The 20,300-nt window shown below is 38.5% G+C and overlaps 2 protein-coding genes and 1 long non-coding RNA gene across 3 annotated transcripts; 1 reads left to right on the top strand and 2 right to left on the bottom strand.

The window, feature by feature from the left end:
* Positions 1–5,471: 5,471 nt before the first annotated feature.
* LOC147488554 (uncharacterized) lies at positions 5,472–7,297 on the top strand. Its single transcript, XM_086574411.1, has 4 exons — positions 5,472–5,609; positions 6,042–6,233; positions 6,443–6,745; positions 6,863–7,297. Exons 1-4 carry the CDS (start codon positions 5,472–5,474, stop codon positions 6,938–6,940), a joined length of 711 nt encoding a protein of 236 aa, XP_086430537.1. The 3' UTR covers positions 6,941–7,297.
* A 937-nt stretch (positions 7,298–8,234) lies between these two features.
* On the bottom strand, positions 8,235–12,273 carry LOC147488553 (lipoyl synthase 1, chloroplastic-like). The gene is given in 8 exon segments (XM_086572295.1): positions 8,235–8,394; positions 9,091–9,201; positions 9,282–9,453; positions 10,097–10,254; positions 10,376–10,466; positions 11,594–11,757; positions 11,840–11,925; positions 11,928–12,273. Coding segments are annotated over 8 exon segments (1,071 nt in total). The 5' UTR covers positions 12,133–12,273; the 3' UTR covers positions 8,235–8,310.
* A 7,286-nt stretch (positions 12,274–19,559) lies between these two features.
* Positions 19,560–20,300, bottom strand: LOC147488552 (uncharacterized). Its single transcript, XR_015202549.1, has 3 exons — positions 20,280–20,300; positions 20,026–20,194; positions 19,560–19,921 (listed from the first exon to the last, which is right to left on the bottom strand). It is a non-coding gene; the product is annotated as an uncharacterized LOC147488552 (long non-coding RNA).

Genomic DNA, 20,300 nt, shown 5'->3' with positions numbered 1-20,300 from the left:
AGTAGCAACGGAATTAGTGTATTAGCAGCGCCCACAGCGCCGCAGAACAAACTAAGAACATTTGCCATGCCACTTTTGGCGTTGCATTTTGAGTATTTGAGACGACTTTTTAGCAACGCCTTTGCAACGCCATCGGTGCGTTAAAGAACAGATCTTTGCCACGTTCAAAGGCACCTTTACCGATGGGGTATGGCGCTGCTAAAACCATGTTCTGTTGTAGTGGTACCACTATTTCGGTGCCTGCTTCAACCCATACAAACTCTTTTTCAGCTTGCATACCAGGTGTTCCTTGCCTTTAACCTCAAAACCCTCTGGCTGGTCCATGTAGACATCTTCTTCAAGATCTCCATGAAGAAATGTTGTCTTGACATCTACTTGCTCAACCTTAAGGTTCATACTTACGGCCAAACCCAATACCACCCTAATAGAAGTCATCTTAACTACAGGAGAGAAAATTTCATCAAACTCAATACCTTTTCTTTGACCAAATCCCTTCTCAACAAGGCAAGCTTTGTGCCTTGGATGTGGATTATTCTCCTCATGTTTGACTTTGAATATCCACTTATTCTTGAGAACTTTTCTTCCTTACGGTTTCTCAACTAAGTCATAAGTGTGATTCTTATGCAAAGAACCCATCTCATCTTGCATGGCCTTCAATCACTTCCCATTGTCTGTACCTTCAAGAGCATCTTGATAATACATAGGTACGGTTCTCCACCATCAGATAGTAAAACTTATGTATGTGGTGGATACCTGGTTGAAGCTTGTCTTTCTCTCTCGGATCTCCTTACCATATCTTCTTGTGGTTCAAGAGGATGCTCTTCTGCTTGCTCAGGTGGTAGTTCATGCATTTCATCTACATCTTTTATATCAATAGGTTCAATCCGATCCCATCATGAGCAATAGGATTATCATCATGAGTTTCAAACCCATGGTTCTCTGCATTCTCAATGCCTTTTGACGCTCCACAAGAGGGAACTTTCGTTTTAAATCAACAAGATCATCAATGAAAGCTTCTAGCTTCTCACCATTCTCAAAATCTGCTATTGTTTGGTCTTCCAAGAACACAACATCTCAACTTCGGATTACCTTCTTGTTGATCGAATCATAAAGTTTGTAACCAAACTTCTCATCTCCATAACCCATAAAAACGCACTGCTTGGCTTTGTCATCAAGCTTTGATCTCTCATCCTCGAATATAAACAAATGCTCTGCACCCAAATACCCTCAAGTATCCATAATCAATATCTATACCTGACCATACTCTCTCTCGATAATCACTATTTAGAGGCATCTAAGGCGATAGGTTGATAACATGTACAGCTGGGCACAATGCTTCTACCTAGTAACTCTTTGGTAACTTAGAGTGAGACAACATGCATCTCATCCTCTCTACAATGGTACGGTTCATTCTCTCAGCTATACCATTCTCATTGAGGTGTCTGGGAACTGCCCTCATTGATTTAATCCCATGACTCTTGCAATACTCTTCAAACGCTCAATGTACTCTCCCCATTATCTAAACTAATACACTTCAAAGGCTTTTTTGTCTCTTTCCACCATGTTATGGAAAGTCTTGAACACGCCAAGAACTTCATCCTCGGGTCTTCATACTATATGCCTATATTTTTCTTGACGATCATCAATGAAAGTCAAGAAGTACAAAGCCAGGTGGGACTTCACTTTCATAAGACCACATAAATGCAGGTGTACTAACTCAAGGACATTCTCCTTTCGGTGAGAAGAGAATCTTTGAAAGACACCCCTGTTTCTTTCTAACCAAACAATGAGTACATCTATTTAAATGTGTACATTTGATGTTTGGCGCGCCTTTGCTTGGCAAGAACTTTCATGTCATAGTTTGGTGGAAGCTTCTTCTTGCCGTGATTTAACTCGCTTTTACACAAACTAGCTTCAGGTCTTGTAAAGTTTAACACATTTTCTTCCCTTTGGCTACCACAAAGGAACATTTGCTTAGTTTCCATACCACATTGCCAAACGAGCTCTAGAAATCATCATCATCTAACTTCCCAAGTGGAAATTAGGCTTAGCCGATGTCGTGGACATGTCTTACATCCCGAAGTGTCAAGGTGTAGCCGATATTGGTTTCTACATGAACATCACCAATGCCTATAATCTTGAGACTCCATTGTTATCCATTTTTATCTCACCAAATTCACCACAAATTGTAGGTAGTGAAGAAACTCCTCAGCGGCGGTATGACGGATAGACGCCCGCAGATCTATCACCCACTCAGATCCTAGCATGAGGTACTAACACAAACTCACTACTAACCGACACAATCCCCACTAGATCATTGTTTGCTATTACAGTAGTATCTCGGATTGTGTTTCCGTTCCTCTTTACCATGTCTTCATGTAAACAGTTATTCTTTTCATCCATCTTCAGTGTTCTACACTCATATATGAAGTGACCCTTGGTGGCATAATAGTAATATTGTCTCTCCTCGCTTTAAGAGTTCCAAACTTCACCCCTAGATTTGCTTCTGTCATTACCTCTAGAATGAGGTGGTTTTTCGCTTTTACCTCTCCCTCGCTTTTCTCAGAAGAAAGATCTCGAGTGAGAGGAGCTACTTCATGAACCCCTTATTGTCTCCTCACAATGCCCCCGATAAGCATTTCAATTAAAACAATTTCATCATTACGCTCCACCAAGAGAAATCAAGTAAAGTCTCCCAACTATCGAAAGTAGAGTTTAATAGTAACAAAGTCTCAACTTCGGTCACCCATATGAATCTTCATCAAATGCACGGTGATTGATGGTATTATATGCGCCATTAAGATGTTCGACATTGAAGAACCTTCTTTGTACTTCGAAGTTAGCAAACTTCCTAACGAGTAACGCTTTGTTGCAGTAGCCTAGACTTCCTCTCATAGAGGTTGGGTTTCTTCCACAAGCCAAAAGCGGTAGTCTCTTGGGATACATGGTGGAAGACACTATCGTCAATCCACTATCGAATGTACCCAATAGCCTTTCTGTCAAGCTTGCTCCACTCAACCGCGACTATTGCATCTGGTTTTACTCCTTCATTCTCAATGGGTTGTGCCAAGTCCTTACAATAAAGCAAGTCTTCTATCTTGGCTTTCAAAATAGTGTAGTTACATCTATTTAGACTAGTCATGTGAGTGTTTATAGAATGATCGATCTTAACAAGCTATTTCAACTCAAACTTCCTCTCAGAAATTTTATCAAACACCTTACAAACAAAATTTGGATAACAATATTTGTGATTAATCTAACTTGGCTCTGATACCCTTGTTGGGAAAATGATACCAATCGATCCCCACTAAGATAGCTTGTACTTGGACAATCTACTTCTCAAATAAAAAATCTAAACTTTAACTTTAGCCAGTGGCAAAGCCCTCCAGAGGGAAGGGGGAGGGCTAGTGTTAAGTGCTAGGAGAAACGCATTTGAGGTAGTGACCGAATGACCTCCACTCTGTGACTTCTACAGCAATGCTTCTTACTTTGCTTCTTCGATTCAATTTTGGGTTGTGCTCACTCCAAAAATTCTTTTAATTTCTTTTAGAGCATGAAGGCCTTTGTAGTATTGGGGAAAACAAGCCTTAGTCCACTATTTTCTAACAAGAAATGACAGCATCAAATACATAAATAGAGTCACCCGGGCAAACCAAACCTCCTCCTAGTGCCTAGGTAGGCCTGAATAGTAGTTTTTTTCCTTTTCAGTACTAGGTGCCTAAACAAGTACTACTAATTTAGTATTTGTCCCAAGTTCAGGGGGGGCCTACGCCCTACATGACCTCTACACGGATGCGCCACTGACTACAACCAACAACCACAACCTAAACTATGGATATAACTATCACAGACAAGCAATAGTAATATATAGTAACTTACCACAATGAAAACACAAGATGTAACGTGGTTCAGGTAATGATGCCTCCTTCCACAAGAGCAAATCTTTTTATAAGTGTGGGAAGGAAGATTACAATCACTCCTCTCATGTTTCTCCAAACTTATTAAATTTTTCTTCTCTCTTTACAAGTTTTTTTCTTTGCAGTGAGTTTCCTCTCAATTTTGGTTGCCTCAAAATTGGGTTTCTATTCAAGACTCTACTTACTCAAAACCTAACTTTTGGTTTTATAGTAATCTGAAATTTCGGTTCCAAACAACATGCCCATGTTGAAATATCAAGTTTCGAACGACATGATGAGGTCGGGCTGATGTTGCTCCAAACTATCTGCGCAGACCGTGGAGACTCAATTCCAACAAAATCAACTTGGAACGATGCAGTGGGGTCGTTCAAGCTTATTACACCACGATGTGAGCAGACCGTTCCAAAACTCAATTCCAGCAGCATCAAGTTCAAACGGCACAGCCTGGTCGCTCACACTTCTTCTCAAGTCGTTTGCCTTCACACTAGTTCGACCTCACCAGGTCGTACCAACTCATGGTGAGGGACCCCAACAAGGTGGAACACCATTCTTTAAATTAGAGATGGAGTGGCAGATGTGAGTAAGAGAGTGGGAAGCGTTTGATTTATATAGAAGCTGTGTGGGGAAGTAAAGAGACAGAAAGTAAATTATTTTTATGTTGCTGTTACATAGTTTTAGGAACTCGCAGAGTAACGTTAACCATAAAGTACCATCCTGCAACCAGTAGTACGTCCTCTTATTTCCCTAAATTAATCCTAAGGAAACCCTTGAAATTTTAGTCTTCCTTGTGAATTTGTTTTTGAGGATTACATACATTCGTTGTTGTAGACACTAGAAAGCCAGTTTTCTTCAGTAGTGATTATTAGATCTGTAGCAAGTCTAATTAATCCAAAAAATGTACTAGTGAGGGATGTGACTTCACTGATGGGGTGCAAAGCTACAATCCTGCAACCGAGGTTGCTTTAAGAAAAGCAGAAAAGAATAAAGATAGACCAGCTCACCAGCCACATTTTTAATAATTAATCAATTCAAGTATTAGAACCATTTAGCAGTCTGGGAATCTGGGCTAAAAATGTACCAGTGGTTTATTGAGGAATTTAACTTTTTTGATGGGGTCCAAAAGTTGCCTGCAACCGAGATTGCTTTAAGAAAAGCATGAAATTAAAGACTAAAGATAGTGCTGCATTACATCAACCAGACTCTTCTTCAGTAAGTAATAATAATTTGATCAGAAATCTGGGTTATATAATTTCGGGGGGGGGGGGGGAGTATATTATCTTAAAAAGTATTGAGGAGCGAAGCCTTACAGTTTCAGGAATTTTTGTACGGTTTTCCCAAATGTGTTCGTCGCCGGCATTTGGGAATACGTGGTCGGCATTTGGGTCGTCAGGATTTGGGTCTGTGTCGACGCCAATATTTGGGTCGTCCCACCCTGTTTCTAACACAGGAAATATATCAATAAAGCTTCCGATCAACAGAGAGAAAAACAAAGTGCTCTTTGCAGAATCAGATGGAGATTTTGTCGACGTGTTATTCAGTCTCTTAACCTTACCAATGGGAACCATCATCAGACTCCTTGGAGCTAAATCCAACATGGGATCCATGGACAAACTTTACAACAGCGTCGCAAATCTCGATAAAGAACACCTTAAAACGCAAGTGTTTCAACATGTTGAATCGTCCAAGAAATGCGTATAAAAGTTACTATAACAACTTGAAGATCAAGGTTGATGATTCAGAGCCTACTAGGTACCACACTTGTCCAGAACCCAACATAGGAACTGTTATATATTCAGCACGCAAATGTGTAAAAAGATCGTATGAGAACCACAGTTTGAGACCACAGTTCGATTTGCGTGTTTATCTGAAGACAAGCCGATAATGTTGAAAGTACTAGCTCATAGTACCACTGTACCCGTGTAGTACTAATATTCTGAAGTAAATATGTTTGAGAGTTTTGTTTTACAGACATGTTCTTGCTTGATGCTATAATGACAAATCACAGTGGTGTTTCATATGGGAACTAGTCAAAGGAATTTTTTCTAACATTCTCCTACCAGTAAATTTATCCTTAATATATTCTTAATTCTTAATAACTAAATTTGCTAAATTCATGCATTATAGGTTTTGCTTCTGCTCGAGCGTGCCTTGCACTCAGACACGCCATTCACTGATGTTTTTGTGGTGAAGCAAGAAGTAGCCAGCAATATCAAGTTAGAACCCAGAATAATCCTTGAATCTGAAAAAACTGATAGTGATCCACAAAAATCCAAGAAGATTAGCTTAAAGCTGGTGGCGAGCAAATCCAAAAATAAGGTATTATATGCAGAAGCTGGGGCAAACTTGCTGGACTTCCTCTTCAGCTTCCTAACCTTCCCTCTCGGTTCTGTCATAAGACTCTTGGGTGGAAATTCTTCTATGGGATGCATTGATAATCTATACAGAAGTGTGAATAATTTCATGACATCTGAGCCATACAGAGAAACTTTTCTTAATCCTACGCTTCCCCAACATTTCAACTGCAGGATGAAGAAGCCCCTCTTGTGTGCTTGAGTTGTGACTTGTGCAACCTTGTTTCGCATTTGTCTTATGAAAGCCAGTGTCCTCACGGAAAAAGCGGATATGTACTTGAGGTCGTCAACCCAAAGTCTCCTACGAAGGAAACAACAAATGGAGGAGGATTCATGAAGGATGAGATGATATACATGGTGACTGATACTTTGGATATAAAACCTCTTTCACCTTTGTTGGCCATCTCTCTTTCAAGTACATTAGATGTTGCAGTCCACGATATCGAGGAGCATGTTGTTCACGTGGGGGAAGAGGAGGTAAACTACAATGGTCTCCAACTTTGAGTTAATCAACAAGTGTGTATTCTTTCTGAATTTTCTGCTCTAAGCTTCTTTTCTCATTTATGAATTTCCTTTTGCTTTCTGTCAAAACAGGCTTTGAAACTGTTGGAGGCCTCCTTGACGTCCAAATCAGTCTTGAATGATGTATTTGCACTAGAATTAGAAGGATGAAGCTCCAAAACTTTGGTTTTTCAGAGAACCCCGTAAATTTGTACACCGCACACAAGGTTTCCACGAACAACTTCCAGAAGAGATGCACAGGCTTGGAGTTAGATGCAGAAAGCTAGTGAGCAGTATCGCTTTTAGGCACAACATCAGGGAGGCCAATGATTAAGTTGCTGATTTACTTTCAAAACCTTGTGCGAGCTATCATGAATTCATGATTGTTCGTTTGTATTCACCTGGCCAATGAGGCCATTTGCCGAGCAATTTAAGCTTATATCCAAGATGCTGTGGCAGCATTGCCCACTTATTCAGAAAGTTATTTTTCTGTCATTTTGTCGACATATATGAGAAGTACTTTCCGTATCCTCTGTTTTTAAAACAATCAACCAACTAACTACGCAAATTAATATCAGAAACAAACGTGAAGTCTAATCTGATACGAAGAACAGAGAATGAAGTAGAACTTTTAGATGAAGAACAAAAAATTTGAAATCAAAAACTTGATTTCAACACAACTTTTTAACAGAGAATCATAGAATCAAATGTCATCCAGACAGAAATTTGAAAACAAGAGTAGGTTTTGAACTCAAGCGCCCACTTTCCATTTCCATGCGAGCCGTACAAGGTTCGATCTCCTTCGTCTCCAAGATTCAAAAGTTACTTTATTTTAATATATATATATATAGGCCCGATCTTAGAAGTACATACTTATTTTAAAGTATGTAAGTAAAACATCACCTAGAAAATGAATTCAACTCTAATTTTTTATGGGTATTACCTATATACCATAAAGATCATCTCCACAAAATTTGAGCTCAATTGTATATATACATATATAAACAAATTCTCTAAATTGATACCATTAAAACCTAGCAAAAGAGAAATTGAAATCTGCTTTTCATAATGTTGAAAAATGAACGAGAGGCTTTGTTAAAGGCAGTTTTACAACAGTGCAACAGATTCCGAAAACAGGAATAAAAGAACCAACAACTTTAGAACTGTCTAGCAAACTCTTTAAGTGAACATAAATAATCTTAAGCAGGATAACAAACTTTTGATCTAAAATACTCTCAAAAGTTCTGCTGAAGCTGATAATAGCTTAATAGCTGTGCGCTTATGATGTATGCTACAAGATTGTTTAATAACTTTGATGAGTAATAAACTCGGGAAAAGACAGCAAATACATATATACCTATGAAGAAAAGAGTCAGGGAGATAGCAAACAAATCCCATCTTATGAGCAATAATTCTAGCCTCCTTTAGTATTACTCTTTGTCCTCTGTATTTTTCACCTCTTTTGCCAGAGTTGACGGATGCCAAAAAGAATGGAAGCATAGATATAGAAACCTTAAATCGGCCTGGCTGGTGGTCGCTAATTAAGAACCAGTAGTACTGAAAATATTTTTTTCTCTCACCATAGTCTTTACAAAAAGCTCACCTGCTCTATATGAGGACCGAACCTACAAATGAGTCAACACTTTAGAGTGAGGGAGGGGGAGGGATATATGGCAGTGTCGAAGAATAGACCCAAAAACAACTGATTCAACTCAATTTATACTGTGGTTGTACAGCACCCTACCCCATGAATGCCGGATGGGGTAAGGAGCGATGTATTTGGTGAGTTTATTTTGTGAAGACAGCAGGCACTTACATTAACAGGCAAACAAATTTCCTTTTGTGTGAAAACTTCTATAGCCTTACATCCGATGTCATGGAAAAGGACGTGTGTACTCACACCAAGTATTAACGCGGTCCACCAGAGACAAAGACAAGCACCATAAATTTCAGTGGAAGCATCTCATTACAAACTTTGGTGTCATATAAGGACAGATAGTCTATGCTCCACATGTGCCCAAAGTCCAAACAGAGCCCTACGCGTGTGTAAGTAGGGAAATTTTTTTTTGATCATCATTAATAAATGATATTTTCTGGTTAACAAAGGTTAAAGTTAGTGAAATCAGAGTAAAACAGTAGGTTTGGTCCAGAATCCAAACAGCTTTTGCAGTTCTTATCACACTAATAGCTGTTCGGGATGTCGTAAACTAATTTAATTGCCTGATCAAAATCCGCAAAGGATGGGAAGGCTCTTACTGATTTAGTCATGTCATAAAATAAATCAAATGCTAATGTAACTGCAAATAGGGCAAAGAATGTACCAGGGGTCCACTAGCTACATAACGGAATCCGATTGATTCCCCATAATCCTTCCAGAATGTGAACTTCTCAGGTGTGACATATTCCTTCACCGTCAAGTGCAAAGGAGTCGGCTGAAAGACCACAATTCATTAAAACTCTTAATACCCACAAAATCAATTAAGTATTCTGAAACCAATTTGCATTTGTTTACCTGTAAATACTGTCCAAGAGTCAAAATATCAACATCAATGGCCCTTAAATCAGCCATGGCTTCTTTTACCTCCTCATCAGATTCACCAAGCCCCAGCATTATAGAAGTTTTTGTTATCATCCCTTCTTTGCAGAGCTTTGCATGTTTGAGAACAGATAAACTCTGCTCGTATCTGCATCAATAAACCCACAAATCTATCATCACTGACTTCTCAACAGTACAGCTCTATACTAGTGAAGAAGATTACTTATCAGCTAGAGTTTGTGAATGTGATGTTTCACCTTTTAGACAGAAAACTAGAAACAGGGCTGGAAATGTATATTTCATGCTAACCAATAAAGAATGGGTCGATTCCCTGACCCACTCACACAGACTTTTGTCATCATTTGGAGGCTATAAACAACAGTGATATTAAGATATCGATCATCCATCCAGTTCTCAAAGGTGACGAGGTCTTGACCAGTGAGATAACGGTCAAGCCTGGTTGAAGTGGATGTGCCGATGTCTTCTCCCCATGCTTGGAACATCTTATGACTAAATTGAGTTCTATATATTCCACCCAAAAATCCCTGATCTTCACACTCTTGAAAAATGAAATCCGGATCATAAAAAGAAGTGAATTGCTTTAGATTATACATGAATTTACTATGAACAGGTCAAATGCAAATTCAGGAAAACAGAGTATCAGGGTACAACGAAATTAAAAGCCCTTTTGATCACAATAATCAATATATAAAAGGAGAGAGAATAAGATAAATTAACATTGTGTTCTCTAATTACTACAAAAAGGATGTCCAAGAATGTGCACTACTCACCCAGCCCGAGGGTCTCTGACAATTCGTTGAAGACGTTTAACAGTCTCAACATTGTGAGCAAATACATCTAGCCCTGAGTGCACCAGAGATGTTACAGCATTTAAGTCACCTCGGAAATCAGAAGTTAAGCATTCAACCATAATGTCAGGACTGAGGCTCTGTCAAAAAAAATTTATTGCACGAAAAGACATTAGTTGTTAGTTTACCTACTGTAAATAGCTCCAAGAAAGTTACATGTAAGTTGATTTTAGAATAACCGACTCCATTAAACAAGCATACCTTCATAGCCTCAACAGTACAAGCAAAATGGCCACTTCCACCATCAGGAAGGTCGTCACGGTCAACACTTGTTAGCACAATATAATCCACACTGTCAAAGGTAAGGACCATTCAAGTAAAAAATTCAGATCTACATTCTTACACAACCAAACTGAATTATCACGAGTTCTAAAAGTGTGCAAATGTAGAAAGTTCTATCAGTTTGAAAGCTACCCAGCAGAATAACAAGGAGAGAAGAGTATTCATACTAGGTATCGACAAAGTAATAAATGGTAAATTGAGTTCAGTATGTTATATACTAGTGAAGTTAAATGGATAAACAAATCGTGACTTCTATCATTCTATGTTGATTCTTACACCGTGAGATCCTCTCCATAAACCGCCCCCTTCCCTCATCTAATCAATCTTATTATCAACTTGTACAGTTCACAGCTCTATCCCCACTCGGTCCCAAAGATAAGCTCTGTTGTCCAGGAACCTGCAGTGCAATCTAGTGCATTTGAAGCTTAACGGCTACCCATGATTTGTGAAAACAATTCCTTGGAAACCACTCCTCTCGCTTTGATCAATCTAATTGGAACCTAGCTGTGCTTTCTTTTATGATGAGTCTTGTGAATGGAAAACTCAGTGATGTGAATTGACTGAATTCTACATGATGCACATACTCCCTACCAAGAGCTGAAAAGTGTATCAGATCTGATTTAAAGGACCTAAGCTATCCATATCGGGGGTTAATAAAAATAAATAAATAAATTGATAAGTGAAGGTGTCCAGTGGCAGGCTCTTTCGGCATTGACCCAAAATGCGTAAAATCTAGACCTCTTTTCAAAGCTGCCTCCATAAAATGTGTGATTCAAAATGTTTCAAAATTTGTTGATCCTTACCCATGAGAAACTATGTTTCTCAGTCCTTCACTAATGTATCTTCATTGCTAAATCACACTGACACGAATACATGTGTCAGTGTCAAGGACACGAGTGTCTAACAATGCCTATATAAGTAAAACTTGGGGACACAACTAATTAAAAAGAAAAATATTACTACTCTATAGGTACATAACTAACTCTTCAGCTCAAGACCTTACAAAGCACCTCCTTAAAAATAATTAACTTTGAAAGTGGCATATCATGGATTACATTAATAATATATGGAGTGTCCATGCTACTTAGCTTCTGATATTGTTTTAGTATACCTGGAAGAAAATTAGAGGTAACTTACCCCCAGCTGGCAATAGCCTTGGCAGTGTTCTCTGGTTCCATTGGATCAGGTGGTGACGGGTTTCTACTGGTTTTGACAGCACAAAATCTGCAACCACGGGTGCAAGTATCACCTAAAAGCATGATCGTTGCCGTTGCAATACCATCTCCTCCTCCATTCCAACACTAGTAGCAATAAATACAATAAGCAAACGGATATAAACAAATAATAAATCAACAAAAATAAAAGAAAGTAAAGAAGAAGAACCTCTCCAATGTTGGGACACTGAGCTTCTTCACAAACAGTATTAAGTTTCAACTTAGACAAAGACTCCTTAACCTCTGAAAACCTCTCCCTTGAGGTGCTTTCTGCCTTAACCACGCCGGCTTCTTCACATTCGGATCCCTTCCTGTATGAACACCCATTCCACCACCTGGATATGTATAATCAACAGCTTCTGCTCCAACAATATTAATTCTCGTTGGACGTGAATAATAATGAATTAAGGATTTCGGTTTTGAATGTGTTGGAATTGTTATGGGTTTTGTGAGGGAAATCATTTTGGGGCAGAGAAAATTAAAGGAAGTTTTAGTTGGGTCTTCTCTTCTTGTATTCTCCGTCCTCTATGCAACTTCTTTATATGGTTTATATATATATATATATATTGGATTGAACAAAACCACCATGCCTTGCTAACCAAATCAATTGTTAGATCGACAGCTTCTCATCTAACAATAACTCTTGTTCTTATTTTCATTTTATTTCACTTTCAAAATTCCTTCTATTACCAATTTTGATACAGAAATTTGGGCCTTTTAGCTTGCCAGCCAAATTAGGTCCGTGCATTAAAATCTACACTTAAATGCACAAAATCGATACGAACGGCACGATTTCTAAATGTTCCGTCAAAATTTTTATGTCCTGGGTCATGTCCAGTTTCAGGCCATCTTTCGCAAATAATTTATGTCGGGGTTCATGCGTGGTAGTCACGGCCAAAAATTAAGGTGATTCCATTGGGCACTCATCAAATTGGATTGGGCAACCCCTAAAAAAAAAAGAAATTTTACAAATTTACCATATTACAAATTTGTCATAAAGCCCAAGCCCAGCAACCAATTCAACCGGTATTGCCAAAACGAACCCTCGGGTCGTTTCGTTTACATTTCAAACGACAGCGGCCACTATGTCGTCAAGTGTACACTCAAACGACTTGACCAAGTCGTTTTTTTTTCAAACTCAAAGCGACATGGTCGCTTTGAGGAAAATGTAAACGATACGACCATGTCGTTTCAGGTGAAAAGTAAAACGACTTCGCCAAGTCGTTTGAGTGTACACTCGCATCGACATATGACTATGTCGTTTGAGTGTTACTTTGAGTTTGAGTTACACTCAAACTAGATGGTAAAGTCGTTTGAGTGTATACTCAAACGATATGGACAAGTCGTTTGAGTGTTACTCACACTAACACCGAAACTTCTGGCGGCGGCCATGTCGTTTTGAGTGTACACTCAAACTTACGCGGCCATGTCGTTTGAGTGTGCACTCAAACTACATGACCAAGTCGTTTGAGTGTATAGTCAAACGACATGGCACATAGTTTTTTGTTACTCACACTAATTCAAACGGCGGCCATGTCGTTTGAGTGTACACTCAAACTACACGGTCATGTCGTTTGAGTGTATACTCAAACTACATGATCGCGTAGTTTGAGTGTACACTCAAACGACATGGTCAGCGTAGTTTGAGTGTACACTCAAACTACATGGCCGCGTAGTTTGAGTCTTAGTGTGAGTAACACTCAAACGACGGGTTCATGTAGTTTGAGTGTACACTCAAACGACATGCCGGTAGTTTGAGTGTATATGTACACTCAAACTACATGGGCGCCAGTAGTTTGAGTGTACACTCAAACGACATGGCCAGCGTAGTTTGTGTGTTAGTGTGAGTAACACTCAAACGACTTGTCCATGTAGTTTTGAGTATACACTCAAACGACTTGGACATGTAATTTGAGTATACACTCAACGACTTGGTCCGCGTGTTTGAGTGTACACTCAAGCGGCGTGGACACGACTCAAACGATTCAAATGCACTCAAACGATTTCAATTGAATTAGAAAAATTGAAATCCGATTTAAAAAATGGGTTAGAAACAACACAATTACATCAATAAAACTACATGCACTCTACACTCTTTTTATCTGTTATGACATAGTATCTTTATAACCAAGTTAAAACATGTAATCAAACATGCTATAAAATATAAAATAATAATTTGTTTTATATCTAAACTTGTTATTATTATTATTTTTTCAATTGTGAATCATAAACTAGTTTGGGGTTTAGATTTGAGTTCAAGGTTTAGAAATTTCGTACCAACATATTTCACTTAATTATTTGAAATAATAATTTGTTTTATATCTAAACTTGTTATGTTTTATTTTATTTTTAAAATTGTGAATCATAAACTAGGTTGAGATTTAGGGTTTAGGGTTTAGAGTTGTTTACAAATTTCGTGCTAACAAATTTTACTTAATTATTCAAAATAATAATTTGTTTTATTTATAAACTTATTATTTTTTATTTTCTTTTTCAAATTTTGAATCATAATCTAGTTTGGGGGTTTGGGGTTTGGGTTTATACCGACATAAAAAAAAATTTAATTTCAAACATATTTCACTAAATTATCCAAATCTAAAATAATAATCTGTTTTATATCTAAACTTGTTATTTTCCATTTTTTTTATTCAATTGTAAATAATAAACTAGTTTGGGGGGTTTACAAATATATTTCACTCAATTATTCGAAATATATCAAAATTTCAAATATATATAGAATCTTTCATTCAACTTTCGGTTTAGAGTTTAGGGTTTACATAGAATACTCAAGTTTCTCTACATACTCAAATTTCTCTACATACTCAAGTTTCTCTACACACTCAAGTTTCTCTAAATGGAACATGAAGATGAAGATGAAGTATTTGAGGTAATGTTTGATGTACAACAACAAATTAGAGAAGAACAACAAATTAGAGAAGGAGAAAATAGAAGATATGTTGAAAGTGAAGAAGTGGAACAAAATGTTGAAGGTCAAGGTGAAGAATTTGAAGATGCGACAAGTCGAGCAAATGAAATTCCGAGAAATCGTCGACGACAAAATGCAAACCTAAATAATGAGGTAACACTTGATTAAAATGAATACAAAACACTTGATTGATTGAATGAATGAATGAATGGATGCAAAATGAATGAATGCAAAACCCGAGCCCAAACGACATGGCTGGGTCGTTTGGGAACACTATCAAACGACATGGGCCTGTAGTTTGAGAACACTACGGAACGACATGGCGGTGTAGTTTGAGAACACTACGGAACGACATGGTGGTGTAGTTTGAGAACACTACTGAACGACATGGGTCGGGTCGTTTCATTACACTATAGAACTACATGGCTAGGTCGTTTTTCATTACACTATGGAACTACATGGCGGGTCGTTTGGACTCTTGATGAAACTACATGGTCGGGTCGTTTGAAACTAAATGCATTGTTTGAGACTCTTGTTTTATTCTTCTATATGTAGAATTCTTTTGCCGCTATCAGGGAACCGATCTTCTGCAAACTCGAATGATGTGGATTGTCAACCGATTTTAAGTGATACAACAGAAATTTTTACTACAGAAGAGGTATGATTGAGTAGGCATTGATTTTTTTTTTTTTTAATTTTCTAAATATAATTTTATTAGTGTATTAATAATAGTTGTTGTTTTTTATGTGTGTAGGTCTTTCATACACGTAGCGAGGCAATCGATTGGGCAACCGCTAGAGGAAGACAAGTTAATGTTGTTGTAGTCATTGAAAAGTCGGAGTGTGCCAAAGGAAACCGAGTAGCAAGATTGAATTTGGCTTGCGAGTGCTCGGGTGTGTATCGGTCACACAAGAAGGAAGGCTAAAAGAAGGCTAATAAGAGAATCGGGGAACCAAGAAATCGAGATGTCCATTTAAGTTAAAAGGTATTTTCCAACCCGCAGCCTTTGTCGATAGTTGGAAAATTGTCGTTCTTAATGGTGTTCACAACCATCCATTGGCGAAGACCCTTGAAGGACATGCATTTGCTACTCGCCTAACCGCTTCGAGTTCGAAAGTATTTGTCGAGATGAGTAAGTGTGGAATAAAACCTAAACAAATATTGGATTCCATCAAGAATAGGTATCATGATAACATCTCTAGTATATCCCAAGTCTACACCGCAAAGCGCGAAGTGAGGAGGAAATGGATATGAACGGTCTCACACAATTCTGAGATTGGCGTGAGTTGTTAGCAAAAGAACATTATTTTGAGGAGTTGAGACGGGGATGAGAATACCGAGGAGATAACGGATTGTTATGGGCCCATCCAGAAGGTGTTAAGTTGGCTCGGACTTTTCCAACAGTTTTTCATGTTAGGACGCTACCTACAAAACTAACGGTATCGGTGGCCTTTCGTACAGGTTTGTAGGGTGACTTCAACGCGTGGAAATCTTTTTCACCGTGTGTCAGTCGCCGATCACGAGAGACAACAGTCGACTATGAGTAGGCCCTGCATCATTTTAGTGGTTTGCTTGGTGACATAAGCCCATCTGTGATCGTGGTTCCGGCGGGGACTTAGCCGATGAGTCGCCGACGAGAGTTTTTCCTAACGCACACAAGCATCTATGTAGATGGCATATCGCTACGTGCGTCCTTTCAAAATGTTACGATATTTTTCCAACTACAGAACTTGTAGAGAAGGCCCAGTTTTCGTGGAACACTGTAGTCAAATCGAAGACAGAGGTTATTTTCCAGCGTAGATGGGATGCTTTGGAAAAATATTACGGGGTTGAAGTACTCAATTTTGTTTGTTATTTCGCGAGAGACTTGGTTTCCTCACGGGGGATCGATTCATATGTTGTTGGACTGACCAACACATTCACTTTGGGAGTACAACGACCAATAGAGTTGAAGGGTCTCATGCTCAGGTGAAGCGTGTACTAGGAAATGCAAACTGTCATGATTTTTTGAGTATGTTTAGCTTAATCCACCCGATTCTAGAGATCCAGATGTCCGAGATTAGAGCTACCTTCGAGAGAGAAGTATGATTGTAACTTCAGCACCACCACCGGATTCCTTTGTTTCGTGAACTCGGAGGCCTTATCTCACGCAAGTGTTTAGACTTGTTATTTGAAGAAATAGATACCCGCGTAAAAGCGTGTTAAAGATGGAGAGATAAGGTGTTGGTGCTATTTGCGACGAAGTCATGGTATCATGTGCTCATGAATTAATTGAGTTTGAAGAGCAAGAGCGGTCCATCCCTTTGTCCGCTATCGACTTTTTGGAAAACATTGTCCGCTTCTCCCAATGTGTGGGTGTTGGTCCCGATGTTGCACCTTCGATGGACTTGTTCATGAATAGGTTTGCAATGGTTTTACGAAGAAGAGCGAGGTTATGATTAGGAAGCTTATGGAGATTGCCGTATCGGAAAGTACATGGCTAGTACCGCCTTGTGAGGAAGCAAAACCAAAGGTCGGCCGAAAAGGTAGGCAGCAGAAAGCTTCAAACTGGAGATGATAACTCTTCAAAGCGAGATCCATCTCATTTTGAACATTCTCAACGCGGACCATGAAGAGTGGGTCTTGTCACAACCAAATACTACGCCCACCCAAAACACCCACACTACACCAAGAAAGAAGTCTTCTCCAAAACTACCAACCCAAAACATCCACACCACACCAACAAAATAAGCCTTCTCCAAAAAAACACCAAAACAACCACACCAAGAAATAAACCTTCTCCCAAAACACCAAAACAACCACACCACTAAATAAGCCTTCTCAAAAACGGTACACCACGAAATGTGAGATGGCTTAGACTTTGGAAAGACGAGGGGTCCTAAAGATTACGGGTTGGATATTCTCGAAGAAATGCATAAATACATTGTTAGAGTCCATGACCCGTTGGCGATGGCAATCTGCGGTTATAGAGCTTTTCTGCATTGCATTAGGAAGAAGTCAAGAAGAATGGCCACGATGAGAAGCGGAGTTGTACGAAGAGCTTATCGACAACCTCCCCTTTATTGTACTTTGTACAATCAAAGTGAGGTTTTTATTCGATGAAGGAAATCCTACATGAAGAAGGTTACGACCCTTAAATAAGTGGATGAGCATGCCTTTTCTTTGGATACTTATTTGCTTCAAGATTTAATGTTGTCCTTATGCATTTAGGAGCTGATTGCTTCCTTCTCATGCGCTGAGAACCCAAGCAAATCTCGAGAGAGTGACCCAAGTGTTGGGTAGCGCACATGTTGGTGGAAATCATTTTGTCAATGTTGAACTTGTTGAAGATTGTCGGTTCCTCCAAGAATGTCGCTAATGGCTTAGAGCTCGATATGATATTGTTGAAAGTTGGAATTTGGCCTTGACAAGAAGGCAATTGCAATTTATGGCATTGAACATTCCCAATTTAATATGGGAAAATGAGCTCGTTGAAGACCCAAGCATACATGTTATCGACTAAGTTGTTTGTATGTTGTCGGTCGATATGATATTTTGATGTAATTTGTATTTTGATGTAATTTGAAACAAGTGTAATTTGATTTGATTTTTTATGTTATCAATGTTAGGGCTTTTATTTGATTTGATTTGGAAATCGAAAGTAATCGACTAAGTTGATTCGGACGGCAATCGAAAGTGATTTTGAAATCGGCGATCGACTAAGTGATATATTGATGTAATTTGATATTTTGATGTAATTTGGAACAAATGTAATTTTATTTTATTTTTTGTTATTTGGAAATAATGTTAGGGCTTTTATTTGATTTGATTTGGAAATCGAAAGTGATCGATTAAGTTGATTCGACGGCAATCGAAAGTGATTTGGAAATAGAAGCGATCGACTAAGTTGATTCGGACGTCAATCGAAAGTGATTTTGAAATCGAATGATCGACTAAGTTGATTCGGATGGCAATCGAAGTGATCGACTAGTTGATTCGGACCGCAATCGAAAGTGATTTGAAATAACGTTAAGTATGTTGTCAATAATGACCGAAACTACACGGTGAGGTCGTTTGGCTTTAATACAAAAGCGACCCGACCGGATCGTTTGGTCTAAAGGGAAAACGATGTGGTCATGTCGTTTGGCCTTTATACCAAACGATGTGGCCATGTCGTTTGGCCTTTAGACCAAACGATCCGGGTGGTCGGATTTTGGGATTAAAAGTTTAACGATCCGCCGTGGTCGTTTTGGTATAAAGGAAAAACGATTGCCGAGGTCGTTTTGGCCTTTATGCCAAACGACGCGGGGTCGTTTGGAAGAAATTTTTTCAAAATTCGTTTTGTTTTTACAACACTTTCATATTCATCAAATTCCACTTTTCCATTCAAACATCAAATATCAAACACTCTCATTCATCAAATTCCACTTTTTCATTCAAACATTAGATATCAAACACTCTCATTCATCAAATTCATCCATACATAAAATTCCATTCAAACATTAAACCCTAAACTTAAAACAAATTACATTCAAACATTAAACCCTAAACCCTAAACATTAAATTCCATTCAAACATTCATGCAAACATCATATCCATCAATTCATTCGAAGTTAACAAAATTACAAACCCTAAACTCAAAACAAATTACATCCATCAAACTAAATTACAAAGTTACAAATCCTAAATGAAACAAATCAACTATAAGCCCACCAATGTACTTGCACCTAGTCAAGTTTATGCGCTGTTCGAATGAGGACCTTGCTTCCCTCGCATATCATTCGACCAATTGCGGACCTCTCTCTAGCAAACGACCGGTTTCATCGATGACGCCGCTTACGTCGAAAAAGAAAAAATCAAGATAAGTTACCAATCGAATGCAAAAATCACGGTTAGAGAAAACTCAATTAAAAATCACAATACTTACAATCGGTGAGCGGTTAGGCGTTGTCTCCGTGGAGGATGAATCGAAGAAGTTTCGGGGTTCACCAAAACTACATGAGAATTCCTCGCATACCAAGTCATGTAGTTTTGATGACACTCCCATGGATAAGATGAAATAGGTCCTCGGTTGCAGAGTTGGATCACGTGATTCTGCCACGACTCCCAGTAAAGTGGCCCAATATTGGTCCAGCTCACCTCATACCCGCGTCCTGCCACAGTTCTTGTTCTCCAATTTGGCATTGGAGGATCTTTAGGTACAAGTTGCACGTGACCCAACTGACGCACCACCTTTGCGACAGCGTAAAGCTCGACAATGTTGAAAAAACATAGCAATCCCTCAAAAAATGCAATGTCATCGATCGGGTTTGTATCTCTGATATTTTTGTAGGGATGCCAAACAACCTGAAACAAAATCAAATGTGTCATTAACAACTCTAATGATCAATTACTAAAAAATAAATATAAACAAACTTAAATACCAAATTGTCATTGAATTTAATACTTACATTGAACTCATTCAAATCATCAATTATCGCTCGATAAAACTGCAATGCATACGTTGTGTCGTAATAGTGTGGGAGCGATCGGGATGTGTCTATGAGCACGCGGCTGAGACGAGATATAGTTGAAATTTGGGACTGTCATGAATACCGGAAAATACTCATAGATCCATGCCTAGATATACACAAATAGTTAACATATTGATAGAGTAATAAAATTAACATTAAAAAAAATAAACTCTAAAATACTCAAATTTTACCTGTAGAAGAGTCATATAGCT

Source organism: Coptis chinensis, chromosome 7 (assembly GCF_015680905.1).
Source record: "Coptis chinensis isolate HL-2020 chromosome 7, ASM1568090v1, whole genome shotgun sequence".
Classification (NCBI taxonomy): domain Eukaryota; kingdom Viridiplantae; phylum Streptophyta; class Magnoliopsida; order Ranunculales; family Ranunculaceae; genus Coptis; species Coptis chinensis.
The sequence above is the reverse complement of the archived record's forward strand: the minus strand, read 5'-3'. Positions and strand labels throughout refer to the sequence as shown.

What these genes read in the sequence shown, in the direction of transcription:
- LOC147488554 (XM_086574411.1), top strand. Translation starts at nt 5,472, where the DNA reads ATGGGAACCATCATCAGACTCCTTGGAGCTAAATCCAACATGGGATCC. An exon ending in TTGAATCGTCCAAGAAATGC is followed by an intron (nt 5,610 to 6,041) that starts GTATAAAAGTTA and finishes CATGCATTATAG; the next exon opens with GTTTTGCTTCTGCTCGAGCG. An exon ending in CGAGCAAATCCAAAAATAAG is followed by an intron (nt 6,234 to 6,442) that starts GTATTATATGCA and finishes TTTCAACTGCAG; the next exon opens with GATGAAGAAGCCCCTCTTGT.